The 21,757-nt window shown below is 41.8% G+C and overlaps 1 protein-coding gene across 4 annotated transcripts in view; it reads right to left on the bottom strand.

Annotated features, from left to right (window-relative positions):
• NFATC1 (nuclear factor of activated T cells 1) overlaps nt 1-18,475 on the bottom strand; it is a 133,586-nt gene extending 115,111 nt beyond the window's left edge. For 2 of the 4 annotated variants that reach the window (XM_087707343.1, XM_087707340.1), the window contains exon 1: nt 6,550-6,714. In XM_087707343.1, coding sequence (XP_087563469.1) covers nt 6,550-6,634 — 85 coding nt within the window. In that variant the 5' untranslated portion in view covers nt 6,635-6,714. Of the gene's footprint in view, nt 1-6,549; nt 6,715-18,269 lie in introns of those variants that run through there. The other 2 variants (XM_087707341.1, XM_087707344.1) reach the window with 2 other exon arrangements.
• Between the last annotated feature and the right edge of the window lie 3,282 nt (nt 18,476-21,757).

Genomic DNA, 21,757 nt, shown 5'->3' with positions numbered 1-21,757 from the left:
AAAGGCATCTTCAACCTCCTCTATCATAAATTATGTAACATATAGGAAGCATTACAAACAAGCTTTTTAGAAGTTACGGTTTAACAGTATGAACAGAAAACTGCATCAGCGTAAAAACCAATAGATTTATTCTGATATATTTTGGTTATAAATTTGGTACAAGTAAACCAAGCTACCCTCTCTAAAATGGCTAAATAGTAATAACAAGTAATGAAGTATATTCCTTGTAGGCTTCTGTGATCTGTACCATGATAATGCAGAAGAAGTCTGCAGGCCTACCTCTACACATAGGATCCCCATATAGCCATGATGGCACGTGTGCCCGAAGTGGCATGCAGAGCCATGTTGACTGGCACGTGCAGTGTCGTCCATTCTTATTCTGGGTTTCTGGTGCGCATGCACACGTGATGATCAGCTGGCCTTCGTGCATGCGGCAGTGCCAGAAACTGGAAGAGCTGTTTTCCAGCGAGTGCATGCGTGTCGGCCAGCTGATCATTGTGTGCGCATGCACCAGTAACTGGAAATCTAGCTGGCCGATGTGCATGTGCCTGCTGAAAACCGGAAGTGCATTTTCCAACACGCGCATTCCCCCTGGGCATCTCCTCTTCCGGATCACGTCCCAAACAAGCGCAAAGCATGCACATGCTCACTTTTCGGCACTCAGTGCCGAAAAGGTTCACCATCACTGCCATATAACACCCAATAGGCACCAAAGATGCACCACTCTTATTGTGCCCATCAGACTCTATATTCTAACTACATTGTTACAACTGATAAACATAGCAATAGCAATAGCAATAGCAGTTAGATTTATATACCGCTTCATAGGGCTTTCAGTCCCCTCTAAGCGGTTTACAGAGTCAGCATATCGCCCCCACAGTCTGGGTCCTCATTTTACCCACCTCGGAAGGATGGAAGGCTGAATCAACCCTGAGCCGATGAGATTTGAACCGCCGAACTGCAGCTAGCAGTCAGCTGAAGTGGCTGCAGTACTGCACTCTAACCACTGCGCCATAGGCCCATTTTACAGCCTATGTTGTGGCACTAAGGACAGCAAGAACAGCACTAAGGCTGTGGCAAGAGCTATTCATGCTATCTGGTAAACAAAATCTCTCAAGATTCACTTGGAATTGGATTTTGACAGGCAAAATTCAAGTGAGTTACCTGCAGAACTTTTGTGATACTATCTAGAAACTTTGTTTGGTTTTTATTACACTCAAGGAAGAGGACAAAGCTCTCAATTCTGTTAGATTGGCTATTTGTTTGTTAGATCCTGGACCCTCCTGGGTTGTTAAGGTGACCTGGAAGGTAACCATAGGGTGGATCCATATAGTGGTTTCATGCTCACTGAGAGACGGGTGCTCTGCTAAATAAATAAATAAATGAATAATAATCGTGGAACTATAGCTACCACCTGGAAGTTATAGTTGGTTCAAAATGCAGCAGGCTTCAAACCACCCGAAAAGTGGCCAATCCTGCGAATAGTCTACGACTGGTGAGAAGAAAAGATTTCCACAGGTAAGTTTAACAGATTCCATAGAATAAAACAACCATCCCAACCCTATCTCCCGTGGAGATTCGTACCCTCACCACCCTCCAGACCTTCCGCACAGCCCTTAAAATCTGGCTATCCCGTCAGGCCTGGGGTTAAAGACTGTAACCCACCCAAATAGTATGAATGTTGTGCTTTTAATGATGTACTGTCTTATGTATTAATTGTTTGTTTCCCCCCCTTTTCGAGTCGTAAGCCGCCCTGAGTCCCCCCAGGGAAAAGGGCGGCATATAAATAAATTACTCAATACTATCTCCCTTTTTATTCTTTTGCTACTCTAAATCAAACAAAACAGCATAAGGAAGCTACTGCTCTGCTATCTTTTCATACCTAGCAAAAATTGCATCCATGTTTCTTTATTTTTAAATGAGATATTTACTACAATAAATTGACTCCAATTTACAAAATACACAGGAGAGGGAAGTGCTTCTAAATACTGGTCTGAATGTTGACTCTCCTGATTCATATTTTTTTTTTTCATTTGCTAAATTTTACCTGCCGAACTGAATTCAGATGATTGTGTGTTTTTAATTTATTAAACTAAGTGGAAAGCAATTGTGCTCCAACACAGCATATAATCTAATTTCACCCTCCTTTCCCATGTTGAATTGTCCTCTCGCCTTCGTGGTAATAAACACATTTATGTTGTGAGATTCTGTACTGCTGCGCTACATAGCCGACCAATTAAAGGAGAATGAGAAAAAAAAAGGGGGGGGGGGCAAAATTAATTCAAAATTCAGTTTTTCTCTGAGCCATGCTATTATTCTTTCTGAGGCACACACAGTTTTCCATGATCCTTGTGATAAGGTACATTATTCTATTGAGCAACTCCTCAACGCCTAGTTCTTGGACCTATTGGAATGACATGTTTTATCCCTCCTTTTCCATGTGCATGTGATACTGTATGCTTGAATCTACACAATTTCTTCAGACGTCTGAATGAGAGTGATAACAATCCCAAGTATTTCTAAAAGTGGTGGCTATGAATCTGTTACAAACAATATATATATACTGCCATTTCCACTGTTCCAACTATTCTTGTGTCAATTTTTTGTTATCAACCCTGCCTCAAGTTTTAACATGCTGTTGGCTTCAGTTGCTTTTTAAGAATTCTTGAGTGATTGAAATAAAAAGGCAATGCAGGCATCCTCTCATTTCCTCTACATATAATGTTTGCTTCCTTCCTCTCCCCCCCCCCCCAGCAAATGCTCCAGGCGATGTCACTCCCCTAACATATACACTGAGATCCGGAAAAGCTTCGTTAATGATCATGGCTCTATTCCCAACTGAACTCCAATGTTCCTCTACTAGTTAAATGACAATGTTGATAAAGGACATACAATATTACTCCAGCTGCTACAGAAGTAGCTCCATGACGTTTGGGCCTTCTTTTCTTTCTTTTTTTCATGCTAAACACCATTAGTACATTCAACACCTATTATACGCCTATTATTTACCAAAAGATGTCCATTAACATCCAGGTGTGGAGCAGCACAAATAAAACAAGGCTTTTCCTTTTTCCAGCTTGGCGTTCCAGCTAAACCTATTGTAGGTACTATTCTAAAATATTGACGCCTAATTGCTTATACGCTGTTTGCACAGAATATTTTGACCTGCACAGAAAGCAGGAAATGACTCAAAGATTACCCTCAACCAAAAACCCACACAGAATGTCAGTCATTATGAGAAGAAATGGATGCAAAATTCATACATGGAAGGAAAGAGCACTTTCAACCTTTTTCACACACTTACCAACTCCTGAAATTGTTTCCAGGAGCAGATCAGACTCACATTTTGCCACCTTCGATTTATACACTACACATGTTACTTTCCTATGAGAAAGTAGATACCCTTATTCATTCCCTCAAAGAAGACATGGAAAAGACTGAGAAAGAGATTCACACAGATGATTTGCAACGCAGTCTCATACATGGATAAAAACACGTTTAGGGCAAATTGATATATATATCTGAAGAGGTCTAAAATTACATTTCTTGTAACAGCAACAGTAATATTGTCAGTGTACTGTCGATAGCATGTATATATCCCATAAATAAACATTATTGGATAATGGTTGCATTGCTGAAGGCTTACCTTCATGATGTAAAATCTAGGAAAATATTAAATCTACTGTACACGAGTTAACACAAGAATAGTTTTTGAATGAACAGCATGGAGTCTTCTCTAATTTAATGTAGTTACAATGGACAAATAGTTAAGAAAGATATATCCATCAAAGAAGGTAGAGGAGGGGTGTCAAACTCAAGGCCTTCGGGCCAGATCCGGCCTGCGGGGTGCTAAAATCCGGCCCGTGGAGCCAGCCTAGAAATTTCAAAGGACCATTCCTAGTCAAATAATATTTTATTCAAAATCGTGTATTATTATGGGTAATAACAAGTGGACTTTCCTTTTTTTTAAAATGCACTAAAATAGTTGGAATAAGATAATAAGGAAAAAACTGTGACCTAATGGAATTAGGATTATCTCCACTTTTCTACACCATGCCTTCCCAGCTGGTAGAAGGCAGCAGTACTTGGTAGATAAAGTTGGAACAGACAACTCCATTCACACTTAATATTTGAGGATTTGGAACACATGAATTATAAAGTAGACATGGGGAACCTGACTAAAAATCTATTTCTTTTTTTTAAATTTTTATTTCTCATATATACATTCACAATTATATGATCTCACAACTGTTATTAATAATATGTATTTGTAACAATTTTTCTCCCCTACAGTTGACAATTTACTTGAAATTGCTTTCTTACCATCCCATAAACCCATCTTATCTTACAACAATCCTACTTCCTCTTCCTTCCTTCCCTTCTACCTTCCCTCCTTTCTTCTCTCCTTCCCTCCTTCCTTCCCTCCTTTCTTCTCCCCTTCTCTCCTTCCTTTCCTCCTTCCTCCCCCCCTTCCTTCTCTATTTCATTTACAATAGAGTAGCCCTAAAACAAGCTATTATCTATTTCATTCTCAGAGTTATGTATACTTTTCAATTACTTTCCAGGCTGATTGCACCAAACATATACTGATTAGGTTATTATCATTCATTTTCCAATTTTGTGATTCCACAACCTCCGAAAGTGAATTTCCAAGTTTGCCTCTTAGGGGTTCTGACTCACAACAGAGAATCTGCAAGTTGTATGAATTAGGTCCATACAACTGTACACCTTCTTTATGTCAGCTGCATTGTAATATGGAAATTTCATGCTCAGAGTGCAGTGCAACCTATCATCTAAATGCCTGATGGAGTCTGGGTTAGGAAGGAAACATACTGGGATATATATATATATACATACACACACACACACACACACACACACACATACATATGTTATATAAACAGGAAAGTTTTCAAGATTGTTTTTCTGTATCCAATTACACTAATGCCACTGCACAGCCACTAGAAATATACAAAGGCTAAAATGGGGATTGGAATCCGGAGGCTTGGTGGATCCAGGTATTTAGTTTACATACCACAGAATTGCAGCTTCCCAAAAGAAATCTCTTCAAACCATAGTTTATATAGGGTCACCTCCATTTATGTGGCTGTAAAACCAACATTACCATACATTATTTGTGTAACTCTCATACTCCAGTTGGATTTCATCACATCCTGGATTAAACGGACAATCTGATGGAATATTTATAATCTATATATTAGAGTCGCCTTGTGCTGTGAGATGGGGCGCAAACAAATTTAAATAAATAAATAATGAACACTGAAATGCAGTTCTTCCCTTGTTGAAAGCCAATGCAGGAATAAAAACCTGTTCCATCTCAGGACCCTGCATGAGATTTCCACCCACTAGTCTCCTTTTGCAAATTTGGCAAGCCCCCTGGCTTAGACCACAGGTCCAAGGAACACCATATGCTTTTAACCACTTTTATCCTACAGATCTCTCAAGGCTGATCCACAAGACCCTAGGTGGGTTTGTTACAGGGGAACCTGCCACCCACCTTACCCCTTGCTTGCTGTCCCGTCCCCCCACCTCATTTTTTTTTCCTTACAAGTTCCCAAGCAGAAGTTTTAGAAGTTTAGAAAACAATTTTCAGCCAGGAGCAAGTGACATGAAGGACTGGCTCTTTCTAAAAGTTCTCCAATGAAACAGTAAAAGTCTTTTTTTAGTCTCTCCCCCCCCCCCCTCGCAAGTCCACTTGTGAGGAAAACAAGTACAAATACACTTCAGCAGTGTTTCTCAACCTTGGCAACTTGAAGATGTCCGGACTTCAACTCCCAGAATTCCCCAGCCAGCATTCGCTGGCTGGGGAATTCTGGGAGTTGAAGTCCAGACATCTTCAAGTTGCCAAGGTTGAGAAACACTGCACTTCAGTAGGAAACCTGCCTCTTGTCATTTTTTTTTAGCAAGTTCCTTGATGGAACAGAGAACAACTGTCTTTAGTTTTGTTTTGTTTCCTCCGGGTGAAGTTGGCAAGACTTCGGCCGGTTTCCCCTTCAATGAGAAAAACAGTAACATGGTGGAATTGTATTTTTTGCGGTGGAGGAAGGGATTTTGTTTTTTTTTTAAAAAAAAGGGGAACCCGCAAAGCCGAACAACACGGTTGGAGCCAGCACAAGGGCAAAGGGGTTTCCGCTTCATTTCCAGCCCATCTCTTCCAGCCGCGACTCTGCCCCAAGCCCTTGATGAGGCGGCTCCTGCTCGCCCTTTAGGAAGTAGTGAGGAGAAACACCCGCAAACCCGAGCTACTCCCCAAGGGCCGCGCTCCGCTGGCTTGGAAGGAGGCGGAGGAGGGAAGGGAGCGTCGAAGGCGAAGCGATGCCTCAAGCCCAGCAACGGGCGGCGCTTCAAGCTCCCTCCCTCCGGTCCCCAGGCTCAGCCTATTGTGGAGACGGCTCTTTCCCGTCCCAGAAGAACCGCTATATTTAACGCGCTGCAAATAAAACGCTCCTCTCGCCCTCCCTCTCCCCGCGCGCCGGCTCCCCGTCCCGTCTCCCTCGAGGGCGGTGCAGCCGCTGCCTCGCCACCAACCTTTGCCGCCGGCAGCCTCGCTGCTCTGGTTAAACTCGAAAAGGAAATCGAAGTCAAACTCGGGATCTTCCTCCAGGCCGCTCATGGCTCGACGGGCAAGAGACCCGGCAGGGCTACCAGCGCGCCGCCGCCTCCTCCTCCTCCTCTCCCGGGGCTGCAAAGGGGCCGGAACGTCCGACTCCCCCCCCCCCCCCCGAGTCCCGCAGACACCTGTTGCAACGGGAGCGCTGCGGGCGATCGACTGCTGGCTTGGCCGGCAAGGGAACTGGCGGCCTCGGGGGTCGCGCCGGCTTCTCGGCGATTATGCACCCCGGCCGCTTGTGTGACTGGCAGGTCCCAGGACGCCTAGGCAGCCTCTCCCCGGGTCGGTGCAACGTGACCTTTGACGAGCGCGGCTCGCTCCCTTATCTCGCTATCGCTGCCTGTCTGCGAGATCCTCCTCCTCCCTTTGTTTATCTATACCCGGAAACATCAACAATCTAGTTGCTCTGCTCCGCGAGCCTCTCCGGTTCCTCATTTTAAAATAACCCCTCGCCGCTCGAGTTACATACAGCCCAAAGGGGTTTGGCCCTGGCCTCACTCCCACCCGGGCTGGGTCACCAAGAGAAGGGAACCTCCGGGCAAAGCCGGCCGTACTTTTGAGCTGGAGTGAAACGGCAGTGGGTTTGGGCTAATTGGGAAAGCGCGGCAGCACCTCCTCAGCCTCCCGGGCTCTTAAGTTGTACCTAGTTAGTAGTGGAATCCCAGGACTGTGAGGCTAAACCTGGAGGTAAAAATACAATACACGGAGAAAGACAGTGACAAATAGGAACAGGACTTTTTTTTTATCAGCTGTTGGGTTTAATTATGTATAAATCACAATTATAATTAAATTAAAATTACAATTTAAATAATCATTTATTATTGCTATTTGATTTTTATTCATCACAGCCTGACTGGTGTAGTGGTTTAAGGCAGTGTTTCTCAACCTTGACAAGTTGAAGATGTCTGGACTTCAACTCCCAGAATTCCCCAGCCAGCATTCGCTGGCTGGGGAATTCTGGGACTTGAAGTCCAGACATCTTCAAGTTGCGAAGGTTGGGAAACACTGGTTTAAGGCACCAAGATAGAAACCAGGAGACTGTAAGTTCTAGTCCTGTCTTAGGCACAAAGCCGGCTGGGGGACCGTGGGCCAGACACTTTCTCTCAGCCCTAGGAAAGACGCAATGGCAAACTATTTCCAAAACCTTGCCAAGGAAACTGTAGGGACTAGTCCAGGCAGTGCCAGGAATCAACAAAGATTTTTAAGAGAGGGAGAGAGGGAGAGAGAGAGAGACAGACAGACAGACAGACAGACACAAACACACACACACACACTTTTATTCAGGTGAATGCAAGTTTAAGAACTTTTAACCAACACATACTTTCTCTCTGTCTCTGCTTGTAGATTTGTCAAGCAACCCAATATTAAGATAAGATACAATCAAACAAAACATTATTTGTGTATTTCTTCAAACAGGTTGCTATATTAATTAGTTCTGGTTATTAAACTCGTCTTTCTCAGCTTATCATCCTTCAGTAATAGGATGTCTTCAAACAAATGCAAACTTTTCTGTAGTTGTTTGAGGAACGTTGATGTAATAGCAGTGTGCTTGGCAGCAAACATGATAATGTTCTAAATATTAAGACACCTGACTGTCCTAGACAATCAGTGAGGCCCTTCTTGCCTTTATTTCTCTCATCCAAGATTCACCACTTGAGACAGTGGATTTCACCTTGCTTAATAGGGAACTTTATCCTACTTTCTACGCTGTAATATATGTGCCTATATGATAACACCTAACTATGTCAAAGGTGGTGCTCAATGATTTGAACGTGGGATAGAACTCAGTAGATTCACTCAGCCAAATCAACCGCATCTACCCTCTCATGGTTTTGAAATGAAACAACAAACATTGATATCTAGAGTTTATCCTAGTTTACAAGATTATACCAGAGACTAAAAATGAAGTGACAACTTGATGACTACAGAAGTGGGAGGGAACAAATCCTTTCTTAAATTCGTCCTCCATTCCCTTTTTACCATCAATCTCCTCCAGGAGAAAACCCAGTTTTCTTCTCTTCTTTAGTCTTTTCTAACTAGCCCAAACCCAGGAAAACATTCCTGGTCAGGAGGAGATAATTACAATGTAGGTAGAAAAAATGAATCCAAAGATGACAATAACAGCTCATGCATGTTTGCTATAGATTGATAATGCTAGCTCCACATTCATGTAAAATAGCTATTTCTTTCAACTTTTCCAAGCTTTCTCAGGTTATCCGGAGGTAATCTTACCTGATAAACCAAACCTTTCTCTAGAAGGAAAGTAAAATTTCTTTTTGCATTTCCCCAACTTTGCTAGTCTCTGCTTACTAAACAAATTGGAAAATTTGCCATGATGAAGTCAACGTTAATACATCAAATTTAAGTGTACTGCTATGGACTTTCGAAAATGTTGCCTGAAAACTTTTTAACACGGCTTGGAAATCTTGTGTGGTTTCCAATGGGTATTTAATTTTGTTCCATCTCTATATTTGTTGAAAATATCTTTTCCCATTTTCCCTTCATTTTCTGGAATCTTTTTCTGTTGCTATCAAACACAAGTAAATGAACATTTTGAAAACTACAAATGTAATTGCCCAACCTCCTATAAAGTGTAAAAACATTTATATCGTAAGGAATCATCTTTCAAGATATACAGAGGTTAAGCTGGAGATGAAGAAGTGAACTGGCTGAAAAGTGTGAAAAAAATCTCACTTGGAGAAATAATGATAAGGTTTGTATTTCACTTCCCTGGCAGACAAAATTCTAACTGCTAAAGGTTTCCAATTTCTTAGATCACACTGATCAGAAAACTCAGGTATCAACTCCTGATGTCTAGACTAGCACCAATAAAGAAGTGGGTTGCCAGTGACGTTGACTCTGATTTTCCAGGCAAGCTTACAGCATTCAGATTAGGTTTGGCCCTGTTTAAGATCAATTAGATACTGCCATGAATGCAAAAAACAGATGTATTCATAAGGGGTGAGGGTGGGGGTAAAAAAAAATCATCCTAATTATTTGCAGCAATAATTATGATGTCATTGCAAATTTAGAAATCAGCTACTAGGTTGCAATTTATTGCAAAGTTAATCATAAAGCATTAGTTTCAAGTCTGTTAATTTAATATAAATACACAAATGTATTCTTTGTAAGTCCTTTAGAAAAAAAATGGCAGAAACTTAGTAATTATCATTATTACCATGTTACTCACTTGTAATACCACTCACTATAATTGCTATAAAACTTCATAAAAAGAAAGTTCTATAGGAAATGTTCATGTATGTTATGTATCAATAATACAGATTCCAATGCACTAAGTCAGATCTTTATACTAAAAGTATGGTAACTTTGAGATGAAAATCCAGGATAATTAAACCAATGAGCTAAGGCAGACTTGAAGTTCGTTTTCTTTTATTATGCTGCAATTCTATATGTATGTTTACATAGAAATAAATCCCACTGAGATCGGTAAGACTTGGTCCCAGGGAGCTGAAAATCTAATTATGCCGAAGCTTTATTCAAAAAATCAAGGAAAACTTATGATGGTTCCCATTTATGATTTTAGTTTTAACACCCCAAATACAGAAACAGAACACTTCTAATTTCTTTTTTTTTTCTGTCTGTCTCTTTCTTACACACACACACACACACACTCTTTGATATGCACAAATTGTTCCACAAAACTAAGTTGTCTAGTAGAACAGGGCTTAGTAAATGGTTTTGGGATGTATTTTCATGTGTTTTTAACTAGAAGCAGTCATTTCAGTGTTTTGATGTAATTAAAAATAAAGTTTGTAACAGACAAAGATTTTAATTCTGTGTTGGGAGACATCATGCTTTTGTGTTTGCCAAAATAGTTTTAAAGTCTGCCACATGCAAATGACCTCACCATCCCAGAAGCTAGGGCTGCGGGGCTCCCAGATCACTAAGGCTATATTTCAAAGAAACTTTTTTTAATGATGGAAATTGTATTCCTCTGTAGACTATGGGAATCCCATTTCCAGTCTGAGACCTGAAAAGTCCATCATCAGGAAAATATCATTTTTCCGTGAAAGGCCATTATTCTCATTCTCCTCCCAATTTCCATTTAAAAATGCTATACTGCCTTACACATTCTCATCCCTCCCAGCGTCTTCCTCATTCTCCTACAAACTACCTCGTGATTGCTTCTCATGAGTAGATCAGTGCTGCCTCTAGCTGGCCAATGAGAGAGCAGAAAAATGGTGTTCTCCAGACAGTGTTCCACTATCTTAACTATTCTGCCGTGGTTTTGAAACGAAGCCAATGCCATACTGTAAGGCAATCAAAAATTATGGACAAAAGATGGTGACTTCATTCCAGAAGTGGGAACTCTGAGGATCCCTGTGCACCACCAGTACACAATTTTATTCATGGTTGGAGAAGCAGCTGAACTGGAAAATAATCTGCTTTCTTCCAAAAGGACTCAGGAAGCTTTATGGGTTCATCAAGATTCATCATAGCTATGGTACAAACAAGAGCAAAAGAATTCAAGAACGAACTTAGGTTTTGCAAACATTTGGGGTTGCAGATTGCCTATTTCTGGTCTCATATTTTTGAATTGATAAAAATGTTTACAAATGAACCCATATAATAGATAGGGAATTGTTATTTCTATTACTTCATTCTTCTGCTCCCTTAAGTGAAATACATACAAAAAATAAAATAATTTGTATATACAAGTGTAAATCTGACACTATAGGCCACAATCCATCTAGAAGTAAACAAACAAAAACTGTTGAAGACAAAAGATGTTCATTATATATTAATTTAATGTCAGCCACAGCCATGAGCTCAGACTGAAAAGTCCTATGTGACATTAATGGGAGATTTCCCTCAAATTCTGGGAGCACACTACAATACTTAATAAAACTTCTTATTTATAATCTGGTTGGATGAATCAACAAGATTACTAAAGAACATTTTTTGAAACTCAACACTGGACATGGATAGACCTAATTCATAAATCACTTAAGCATAAATGATATGATAGTAAAAACTAGAATGAAGAGTAGAGAGTGACATGCAATCAGAATAATATACAATTAAAAATTGCCAAGTGAGACTAAATTGATCAGATTTCTATGACAAAAATCTACCGTCTCCAGTTCCTAGACACTAAGAGGAACTTGGCTATATGTAGCAATAAACCCCCAAATTAGCACTGTAGTCGTCAGTACTAAAAGAACTACCCCAGCTTTTGATCAGTATGTGCAATGTCTATCTTTAAAACAATGTGGAATTGGGATAGGAATATTTTTTAAAGAACATTAAAAAGTGTGCCGCAAGCTGGAAACAAGTAGGAAGGATTAATAAATTAAACTTTATTTAAATGTAATTACATTTCTATTTAATTAATTGGCATAATTGCAATACATTACAATACATGCTTTAAATAATTTCCCCCCTCTTGGCCCAGAACGTGAACCCCTTCCAGAAAGTTTAGAAAAACAGCAGAACGTTCTACTGTATTCCTATTTCAACTTGCCCATCATTGAAGTAATCTTTGTTGAGCTAATCTGTGCTTCTAGAATCCAAAGTAAACTGAGTGACAACTTCAGGTAGTCCTTGATTCACAACCACAATTGAGCCCAAAATTTCTGTTGCTGAGCAAGACAGTTGTTACTCCATTTTACCATCTTTATTGTCGTAGCTGTTAAGTGAATCACTGCAGTTGTTGTCAGTAACACAGCAGTCAAGTGATTGCGGCTTCCACATTGACTTTTGTTTGTCAGAAGGTTGCAAGAAGTGATCCCATGACTTTGTGACACTGCAACTCATAAATGAGCCACTTGCCAACTGTTTGAATTTTGATCACGTGATCATGGGGGTGTTGCAATGATCGTGTGAAAAATGGTCCTAAGTCATTTTTTTCAGTGCTGTTATAATTCTGAACGCTCACTAAACAAATAGTTGTATGTCAAGGACTACCTGTGTAGAGTGTGTGATGTTTATTTCTAGAATGCTTCCTAAGAGAAAGATGTCTGGTGCCACATTGTTGAATCATTTTGGTATCGAGCAAGAGTTCTTTATTATCCCATGTTTAGTAATGTACTAGCAACGCTGTGTATAATTTATCTTGGGGAGTCGATATTTGTTTGTTTGTTTGTTCATTTGCAATATATCCTGGAAGTTCCACTGAAGAGTGGTGTAAATTAATCCAAAGGTACTTTTTATCTTTGGTGAATACGTTAAGAGGCCTAGAATTTTTGGAATCAGATATGTATCCAATTTTGAAAATGGGTGTAAAAACTGATACTTGAAGCTTTTCTTTTAGGGATGGTGGATAAAAAAGTGGAAAGAAAATACGTGACACTTGTTTTTATACATGACATTAGCTGCAAGGATATTATACACACAAAGATGGAAAGAGGAGCATATACCCACAATGGAAGAATGGGTTTTGAAAGTGAAGGAGCTAGCTGAGATGGCAAAACTGACTGCTTTGATTAGAGACAATAGTTTTACTAAATTTCTTCTGGCTTGGAGACCATTGTTAGATTTTCTATATAGGATAAGGAGAAAAATGAATTTTTGACTTTGGAATATATACTTGATGAATGTATCCATGGAGGGAGGAAGCAATGTGCCATAGAACGCCAATTGACAACTGGCCCTCAAAGCTGGAAGAATTTTGAGACCAGTGAATATAGGAAGAATTATGAAGTGTTGCTTAGTGCATACTCTCATTTCCTGTGACATCCTTTTACAACGCAATGGGAACTGGTAGTAAAATACCAGTTGTGACACAATAGTTGAAAATTAACATAAACTGCAACAGTACTATACTGATTACTGGAAGGGTGTGTGTGTGTGTGTGTGTGTGTGTGTGTGTGTCCTGAAGGAAAAAGATGCTGAGAAATGAGATGTTGCATGTGTTGTGTTGACAGACTTATTTGCCTAATATTTTAATAGATATATTTTAGCCGGCTCTTGTTCACATGCATACATATAAAGTTCTGCATTCCAAAACACACTGGGGGGGGGGGGGGAAATCCAGTATGCTCACAAGCTCATGATTGGACACCTGGGAATAGCCTGGTCAGATGTAAATGAATCAGACTGGTGATTCACAAGTTGGTTTTTTGAGGGAAATTGAGCCAGTGTAGCGAGTTACTATTGGACTAGGCCAAAATTAAATCCAACCACCTTCATATTTGTTATGGGGATAAAATAGAGGAAGACCCCCATGCAAGTTGCCTTCAGTTCTTGGATAAAAAAGTGGAATAAGAATGCCTGCCAAATAAATATATATCAACTGGAAAATTCTAGTAATGGGTATGGAGCTATAAAGGTAGTTGATAATTTTAAGTCATTTCAGAACAGAGTAGAGTAGAGTAGAGTAGAGCAGAGCAGAGTAGAGTAGAGAATAGGTTTATTGGCCAAGTATGATTGAATGCACAAGGAATTTGTCACGGTGCATAAGTTAAAATCTGGTAGTACCTTACTCACCAGCCATCTTATTAGTATAAGATTCTACCAAATATTTTTTAGTATGTCATCAATACTCAGTGTAAAAACAAACCTGGCAAAACTTTCTCAAAATGCTGAGAGTGTAGAAAGCTGATTGGAGGACTCTAGGCAAATACTATAAAACCTCATGCTTAGAAATTTTGTGGACAGCTTTTAGCTGGGAATATTTTACCAGTTATGAACATTCTGGCTCAATGAACTTTACTTTCTTTTTCTTTTGTTTAGACCTAAATAACAAAGTACAAATATAATTTAAAAGTTTGGCAGAAAAGATATTTTATATATATAATGTCTCCCACAGTTCATCAAAGTTGCTCAGAACTGCTTTGGGCTCATTTGGGCTTTTCCATAATAGATAATTCATTGGATTGCTCGCTTTAAAGTTTAGGAAGATAAACCAGTGGTTAAAAAGTCCACTAAATAACTGGAAATGTGGTGCCCATTACACATAAACCATAAATCATTTCAAGCATATGTGTAATGTCGTACTTTTATCTGTTTTTAATTTCCCCCTCAAGTTCAGAACCTTAGTAAGGCTTAATTATAGTAGCATTCTTTCTGCTATTATGATCACCCACAATGAAAACTGTCCACGGAATGTCAAAAACATATAATACATATTACACACAACTGTCTAGCTTGTTAAAAAGTAGTTAATTGACTGTATATGCAGTCCCCCCCCTCCTTCTGCTAGTCCTTTTTGAGATTTGCCTTAACGCGTCCCACATTTCAACACTGCAAGCCTCCTTGAGTCAAGGTGAAAAATTTTCTCTGTCTGTCTTTATCTTCTGACAATTTTCTATGTCAACTCTAAAGAAGATTGTGTGGTTTTGCAGAGATAGCAGGCTTTTGTAATGTGGAAAACATTAATTTCTAGCTGCACATAGTAGTAAATCAATTAATGACATTTTCAGACCTATGTCCCAATTTTGAATCCAGATACACGATGCCTATCATAAAATATAATGAAACAGATAAAACAATAGGTAATGTAAAACTATACCAATGATTAGCTAAATGAAACAGGAATCCCACAAAGAGGCATATCTAAAAGTTTGGGCAATCTAAAAAATTCTAATGTGGCACCTAAAAGAAATCAGTCAATGCTAGATAAAACACATAGTAGCATAAGTAACTAGATTTGTTACAGCAGAAAAGACCTGATCTTGGAATATTTGGCTTCTAAGAAAGGCTTCTCATGTAACCGCAGGTAACTGGCCACACAGGATGGACTGACCCATGGAAGCCACAGAGAAACGTCTGGAAGCCACGCAGAAGTGGCAATTTCATCAGATGGGATCAGGCCCAAATGAAATAAAATCAAAACTGAAATATTTTATATGCAATCTTCTGATCTACCGGTAAGTGCATGTTTGTGAGCAAGAAAGAATAGAAGAGCTACACGGACCTGTAAAATTCTTTAAGCTATCATTTCAAAAAGCCTGAAAATGGCATGAACCTTCTCTAAAGGAAAACAGGGCAGCCTCATTAACTCCTGCTTTGGTTTCTATTATTAACCCAAAATATGACAGAAAGCCTCGTTGTTTCCAAGCACTTAGGAGTCAGTTTCCAAGAACTTAGGCCTATCCACGTATCTTCATCCACAAATGTCTCTGAACCACTTGGACTTTAGTACCTAAATATCTGTTCTTCCTCCCAGAGGCCCACATTGCGCAGAGGACCTTCAGGTTTGATTGCTCCTTTTGAGGAAGTCCCTCATTTTGTTTAAGTTCCGTGATGTTTTCAGTTAAGATTGCCTGACACCAATGTCCACAGTCATCAAGATGGGCAGTGGCTGAAGTCAGACGATGCTGTTTCTCCAGCCCCAAAAAGACAGATAGCAACAAGAATGTTCTGCAATGGTGTGCATAAAGGCATGAATTGGTTCAAATGGAGGCCTTTGAACATTTTCTGATTCAGAGCACAATCAGTAATCAAACCCAATGGATAACCGTGGGCTTCTGCATAAATAAATATAATTATGGAGGAAACAATCCAGATAGTAAAAATACTGGTGCAAGAAACAGAGTACCTGTAATGCTGTCTATCAACACTTTGATCAAAAAAGACTAGCAGTGAAACCCGACATGTTATCTTGGATTTCAGGACTGCATCTCCATATTCTGGATAGTATCTGCCTTTCCCCACAAGAAATCTTTTAAAATAAGTATTAGGCTGTGAAGACATTTGAAGGGACTTTAATCTGGCTGAAAGGAAGCCCTGGTATGAAGGTCCTTCATGCACACGACATGCTCAAGCCACATGGGATACTACCATGTCAAGCTTTAAAAAAAAAACCTCAACATTTCAGGAGTGACTTTAAGTGGGTTCAAAAGTTCTCCCTACTAAATATGCGTAGGATCACATTATTTGTGGAATTTTGGCTTGCCTTCTTAGCAATGTCTGGAGTACAATGTTTTATCTGGGAAATCCACAAGGAAGGGATTTCATGACTTTTTACAGTGAGCATACGGATGTTTTAAGTCATTTCTAAAGTAACTCACATTTATGTAATTTATAATCCATTTTCTCATCCAGAGGCCAAAGCATTTATTTTTTCCAAATAGAAGTATTCTCTGAACAATGAAGATATGGCTTTTCCGTACCTCTTAAGATCATTAGAAAAGATGGATCTGACCTCAGGCCTGTCTTGTTCCACACACTGTACTTATTGTAAGCAACACAAAGCTTTTGGATAGATGGACATTAAAACTTTTTCATATGTCTCAGTAACTAGTACTAATTCTGGTAATGGAGTAAAGCATTCTGGTTTTGCTTATCAAGAATGCAAAATGTTGTTATATAATGATTATTATACATTTTCTATACTACAGGAAGGGAAACTGAATTTTTCAACTTATAGTATGAAAGGATAGCTGTTCACAGCAAATTGAGGTGATATCAAAATGCATTACTTGATAGAAAAAAGAGAAGAAGTCATAATTTTAATTCCCGTTCTTTTTTCCTTTTTTCCTGTCTTCTCTTTTTGCTTTTCTTCAATTTTTATACTTCTATTGAATTCAACATTCTAATAAAAACTAGATAGTAGTTTTTACATTGATACTACCTCCAAGGAGATAGTATCAATGTTATAGTGTGTGCCCAGTGTTATCAGGCTGAATATGATCGGGCTGCCCATCTGCTTAAATCAATTTATTCCAATCTATCTTGTTTATAGACAGAGGTGTTTTTGTTTCCAGACCACTTACATCTGAATGGCTTTAATAAAACCTAGAAAGAGGTTTGCTTCTGTGCAACTGCTAATGACAATAATAAAAACCATTTTCGTAAGCTGTCACACCAGAAAAGCTTTACAATCAGAATGGCTGAAACACAGGTTAGTAAACAAAAGCGGATTTTTAAAGATAACCCAACCAATAAAGCAGACAGTATGTGAGAGGGTGGGTGGCACCGGTGCCATTTTTGAGGTTTCCGACTGTTCCTTGACTCTAAAAGAGAACTTTTTTTTTTTTGGTAAACATTACAAGCGGTTTAAATTATAGGGTGTGCTCTATCAAAGCTTTTTAAAAAAAAGGCATTTCATCATAACCCAGCCTGCGCTATAGAATGTTAGCATTTAGTGGTTACAAGTAATTGGATGGGCTGGAATGAATCCTGCACACTGTTAGTAACTCTGCAAGGCATTGACGCGTACGAGGACCGGGGCAGGCAGGCAGCTGCACACCGAAAACTCCCACTGGCTCCTGAGATTCCTTTGGTTTCCCCAAAGGTGCCGCTCTGCTTCCCGACGGGTTTTTCGCTGGTTTCGGTCGCGCATCCAAAGCCACCACCCCGCGTCTCACCCAACCGAGGGCAATTTCGCCCACCCTAAAGGACCCCGAGGTACTCATCGAGGAGCGGGGAGGCGGAGACACCTATTGGCAAGACGTCGCAGCAGGCGAACCTCGGGGCGGCTTGGGGGAAACACCAGGGGGGGAAACACCGCTTCCCTCCTCCCCAGCACTGCTGCCAGCGCCACGACCCGGCCGCCCAGTCCCTCCCGGGTTCCCCCCCCCCACCCTCCCCCGGGCCGGCTGTCCTCAGCCTGAGCTCAGAAGCAGGGCGAGCAAAGTCCGTCAAAAAGACGAGGGAGACCGGCCGGCCGGAGGGAGCAAAGCAGCGCCGGCTCAGGCGGCAGAGCGCGACTTTTTTTTTGTTTTGCTTTTACCTTCCTCGGCCGATTTCATTCTGCGTGCGGTGCGGCGCGGCTGGAAGGAGAGCCCGAGTTTCTCTTTCACCCCGTCGGCTGGCTCTGGAGGCGCGAAGCGGCTCGGATTGAACAGGATCACCGCCGGGCATCCGCCTTTCGCCCAAGGCGCAGGCGGGGGAAGGCAGAAGAGGTAGAGGTGGTGGCCTCTCGCGGTGTCTTTCTCGGTCCAAACGTCCCCGCTTATGCCACCCGGCGCCTCTCCGGACAGAAAGGGCAGAGTTGAGGTTGGCGCTACCCCGTCAAGAGCAGCCTTTGGGAAATGCCAGGCGACGGCGGCCGTTGCTTATTGGAGGACTTTTTTTTCGGAATGAAGTTTTAAAGAGGCGCTGGCCCCCCTCCGGGAGGCGTCCCGAAACCGGCCCGGGAGGGGAGGAGGAGAGGCGGCGCGCGAGGGAGGGGGTTGCAAGGCGAGCGCGCGAGGGCTCCGGCTCCCGGGAGAAGGGAAGAGCGCGCGCGCCCGCCCGCCCGCTGAACTCGGAGGAAGTTTAAAGTCGGAGCGCGCGCCTCGCTCCTTCTCTGCGGCCGCCTTAATTCGACACCGGGGGGGCTTTTAATTTGCTCAGGGAAGTTTGCAGAATCTCGTCCAGGCTTTCTCTGACGCAGGGCAGCCCAGCGCTGGTTGCCTTTTTAAAGCTGGAAAACACCCTCCTTCCCCCTCCCAGCCCCTCTCCCCGCCCAGAGCCCCATGACGTCACAGCTCCCGCGAGCGACTCTTGGCTGCTTTTGCAAAGGAGCCCAGCGGCGGAGCGGGGGTAGCTTGGAAGCTGAGCGGGAAGGCCCCAGCCTTAAGCAGCCCGGCTTCTGCCGAAGAAGCCGATTTGGCTCTTCGAGAGCCTTTAGGAGCCGCAAAGGGAGTGGGGTGGGGGGTTGAGAATGACGTGAGCAGAGAGGCACGGGGGACTCCCTTAGGGAGGTTTAGTAACCCTGCAGTTAAATGCGGGAGGGATGTGAGGAGGATTTGGGAGCCTAGGCATGCTGAAATCATGGGGACTTTTTTTTTTAAGTCGACTTCTCTGGAAATTTGGAAAAGAGCGCCGATTGGCAAGCGACAGCAAGTTTCTTGTACAAGTACTGAGAAACCTGGAAGGATCCCGACCCATTGGTTGTATTGACATTATTCTTATTCTGTAAATCTGTCAACAACGTTGAGCGGCTTTCGAAAACAGTGCCGGGAGGTCGGAGTTTTAAAGTTGCAGCTCCTCCCGCTGTAAAGACGCTATCCACCCTCCCTCCCTCTGTATGAAACAGTAGAGGCTACAGTCGCTGTTAATGACATTTCCCCCCTCCCTATTTTCTGTTTAGCGTGTCTCCCAAGGCAAACGCTATCTACCATACCACCAAACTTTTTTTCTCGCCCCCCCTCCCCAATTGCCAAAAGGAGGGTCACAGTCCCTTTCCTTTGGCAAAGAAAGAACTGGGCGGGGAAAAAAAATCAATTCCACGACGCTTCGAGTTGCAAACAGAAGCTCCTTCTTCTTCCTTGCGGTGGGGGAGGAAAAAGAAGGCAAGACAAAGCAACGAAAAGGGAAGTCAGATTCTGCTCTGCGGAAAAAAAGACGCCGCCTCGGGCATCGGTTTTGCAGTTGACCGAACGGAATAGAAATCGTAGCGGGGGCGACGTTTCCTTGCCAAAAGTTCCGGCTGACGGAGAAAAAGTAGCCACGGCGCTGAACTTGCGACGGCAGCCACGTGCGCCCGCTGTTGTGCAGTTTAGCGCCCCTACAGTTGAGAAGAGGAAGCGCCCGTGCTTTTCCCCGCGCGTGCAGCGTTGGAAAAAAATGGGGTCCTATCGCGGTTCCTTGGAATAAGTTTCTTTGAAATGCAAAAGCTTGCGCTGTGTTCTGGGATGTAATCCTCATCGCTGCCACTCGTGACCCGAGTGCCCTGTTTCCACGCCACCAAACATTCCGGATTCTTTGCTACTAATAGTTAAATGGGCATTAACTGTGGGCAACTGTGGTTAAAACCAACTACAGTAGGCGCCATCGCCATTAGGTTCTGTGCATAGCACAATGGGCAGCAGTACAACTACAGTACTAAACTGCGTGCCATAAAATAATAAAAATTAATAGTTCCATCTCTAGCTTATTTCCAAACCGCTTCTGTTAACCCCCCCCCCCCCAATCCCGGTAGTTCAGGTCTCAGGTTTAACTGAGGCCCTAATTTTGTGGCAGCTGTAGAAAGCTTTGGCGAGAGTTGCTGGGAATTGTAGTTCTGTGAGCTTTCCATGCACCTTCCTGGCGGTGGGGGTGGGGAATCCCTCTTGCGATGCGCTACTACTAATAGCATTTCTATTTCCCGACCGTTTTTTCCACCCACTTCTTACGCAGCTTGTCCCAGCATGTGCCTGGCGAAGTGACTTCGGCCTTTCCGAATTCTTTTGCTCGGGCTTCGCTGAAGTGTGAAAAGGTTTCATTGTGGGTAGGCGGGGATCTGGTAAAAGGTGAGCAAGAATTTTAAGTAGTGATTAACGCTAGCTGTGCGTTTAGTTTTTGGTGACTTTTGGAGCAACTAACTTCCCGCTCCGTTTTGCAACACTGCAGCCTGCGCTACATTTCCCAGGTAAAGGAACCAGTTGGTGACTTATGAGACCCCGACGCGTTTGACACTCCCCGAGCAGCAAAATGGCAATTCATTGATTAGGGCTATTTGTAAAGAGAATAGGAAAGCAATCGAACTTAGTTGCAATAGAGAATATGAGTTGTTGACCGTGCACGCCGATTGTCGGCAGATTAGTCAGCAGATGTAAGTCCGGAGGTCCAAAAAACGTATGTGCCGGCTGTGAAGAATCGAAATGCACACCGAGTCACACCCTTCCTTGTCGGTCCTTTTCCTGTGCAGAAACGATTATACCCGCTTTCATGCACCACCTGCACTGCCAAGGACAGCACAGTTCCCACCATTTACCACTCCAGAGCTGCGGACTCCTATCTATCTATCTATCTATCATCTATCTATCTATCTATCTATCTATCTATCTATCTATCTATCTATCTATCTATCTATCTATCTATCTATCTATCTATCTATCTAATCTACCTACTCTATCTATCTATCTATCATCTATCTATCTATCTATCTAATCTACCTACTCTATCTATCTATCTATCTATCTATCTATCTATCTATCTATCTATCTATCTATCTATCTATATCTAATCTACCTACTCTATCTATCATCTATCTATCTAATCTACCTACTCTATCTATCTATCTATCTATCTATCTATCTATCTATCTATCTATCTATCTATCTATCTATCTATCTATCTATCTATCTATCTATCTATCTATCTATCTATCTATCCACACACACACACACCATTGCCATTCTCTCCAGTTTCGCCAACACAAAACTGAGCTACCCGCAAAAAGATGCTCTTGAATTACAAACGGGGAGATGGGTGAATTTATATACCGCTTCACGGTGTTCAATGCGTAGAACT

Source organism: Thamnophis sirtalis, unplaced genomic scaffold (genome assembly GCF_051295495.1).
Source record: "Thamnophis sirtalis isolate CommonGarterSnake01/CBP01778 unplaced genomic scaffold, rThaSir2_p1.2 scaffold_2, whole genome shotgun sequence".
NCBI classification, from domain to species: domain Eukaryota; kingdom Metazoa; phylum Chordata; class Lepidosauria; order Squamata; family Natricidae; genus Thamnophis; species Thamnophis sirtalis.
Note: the sequence above shows the minus strand (reverse complement) of the source record. Positions and strands in the feature narration are given on the sequence as shown.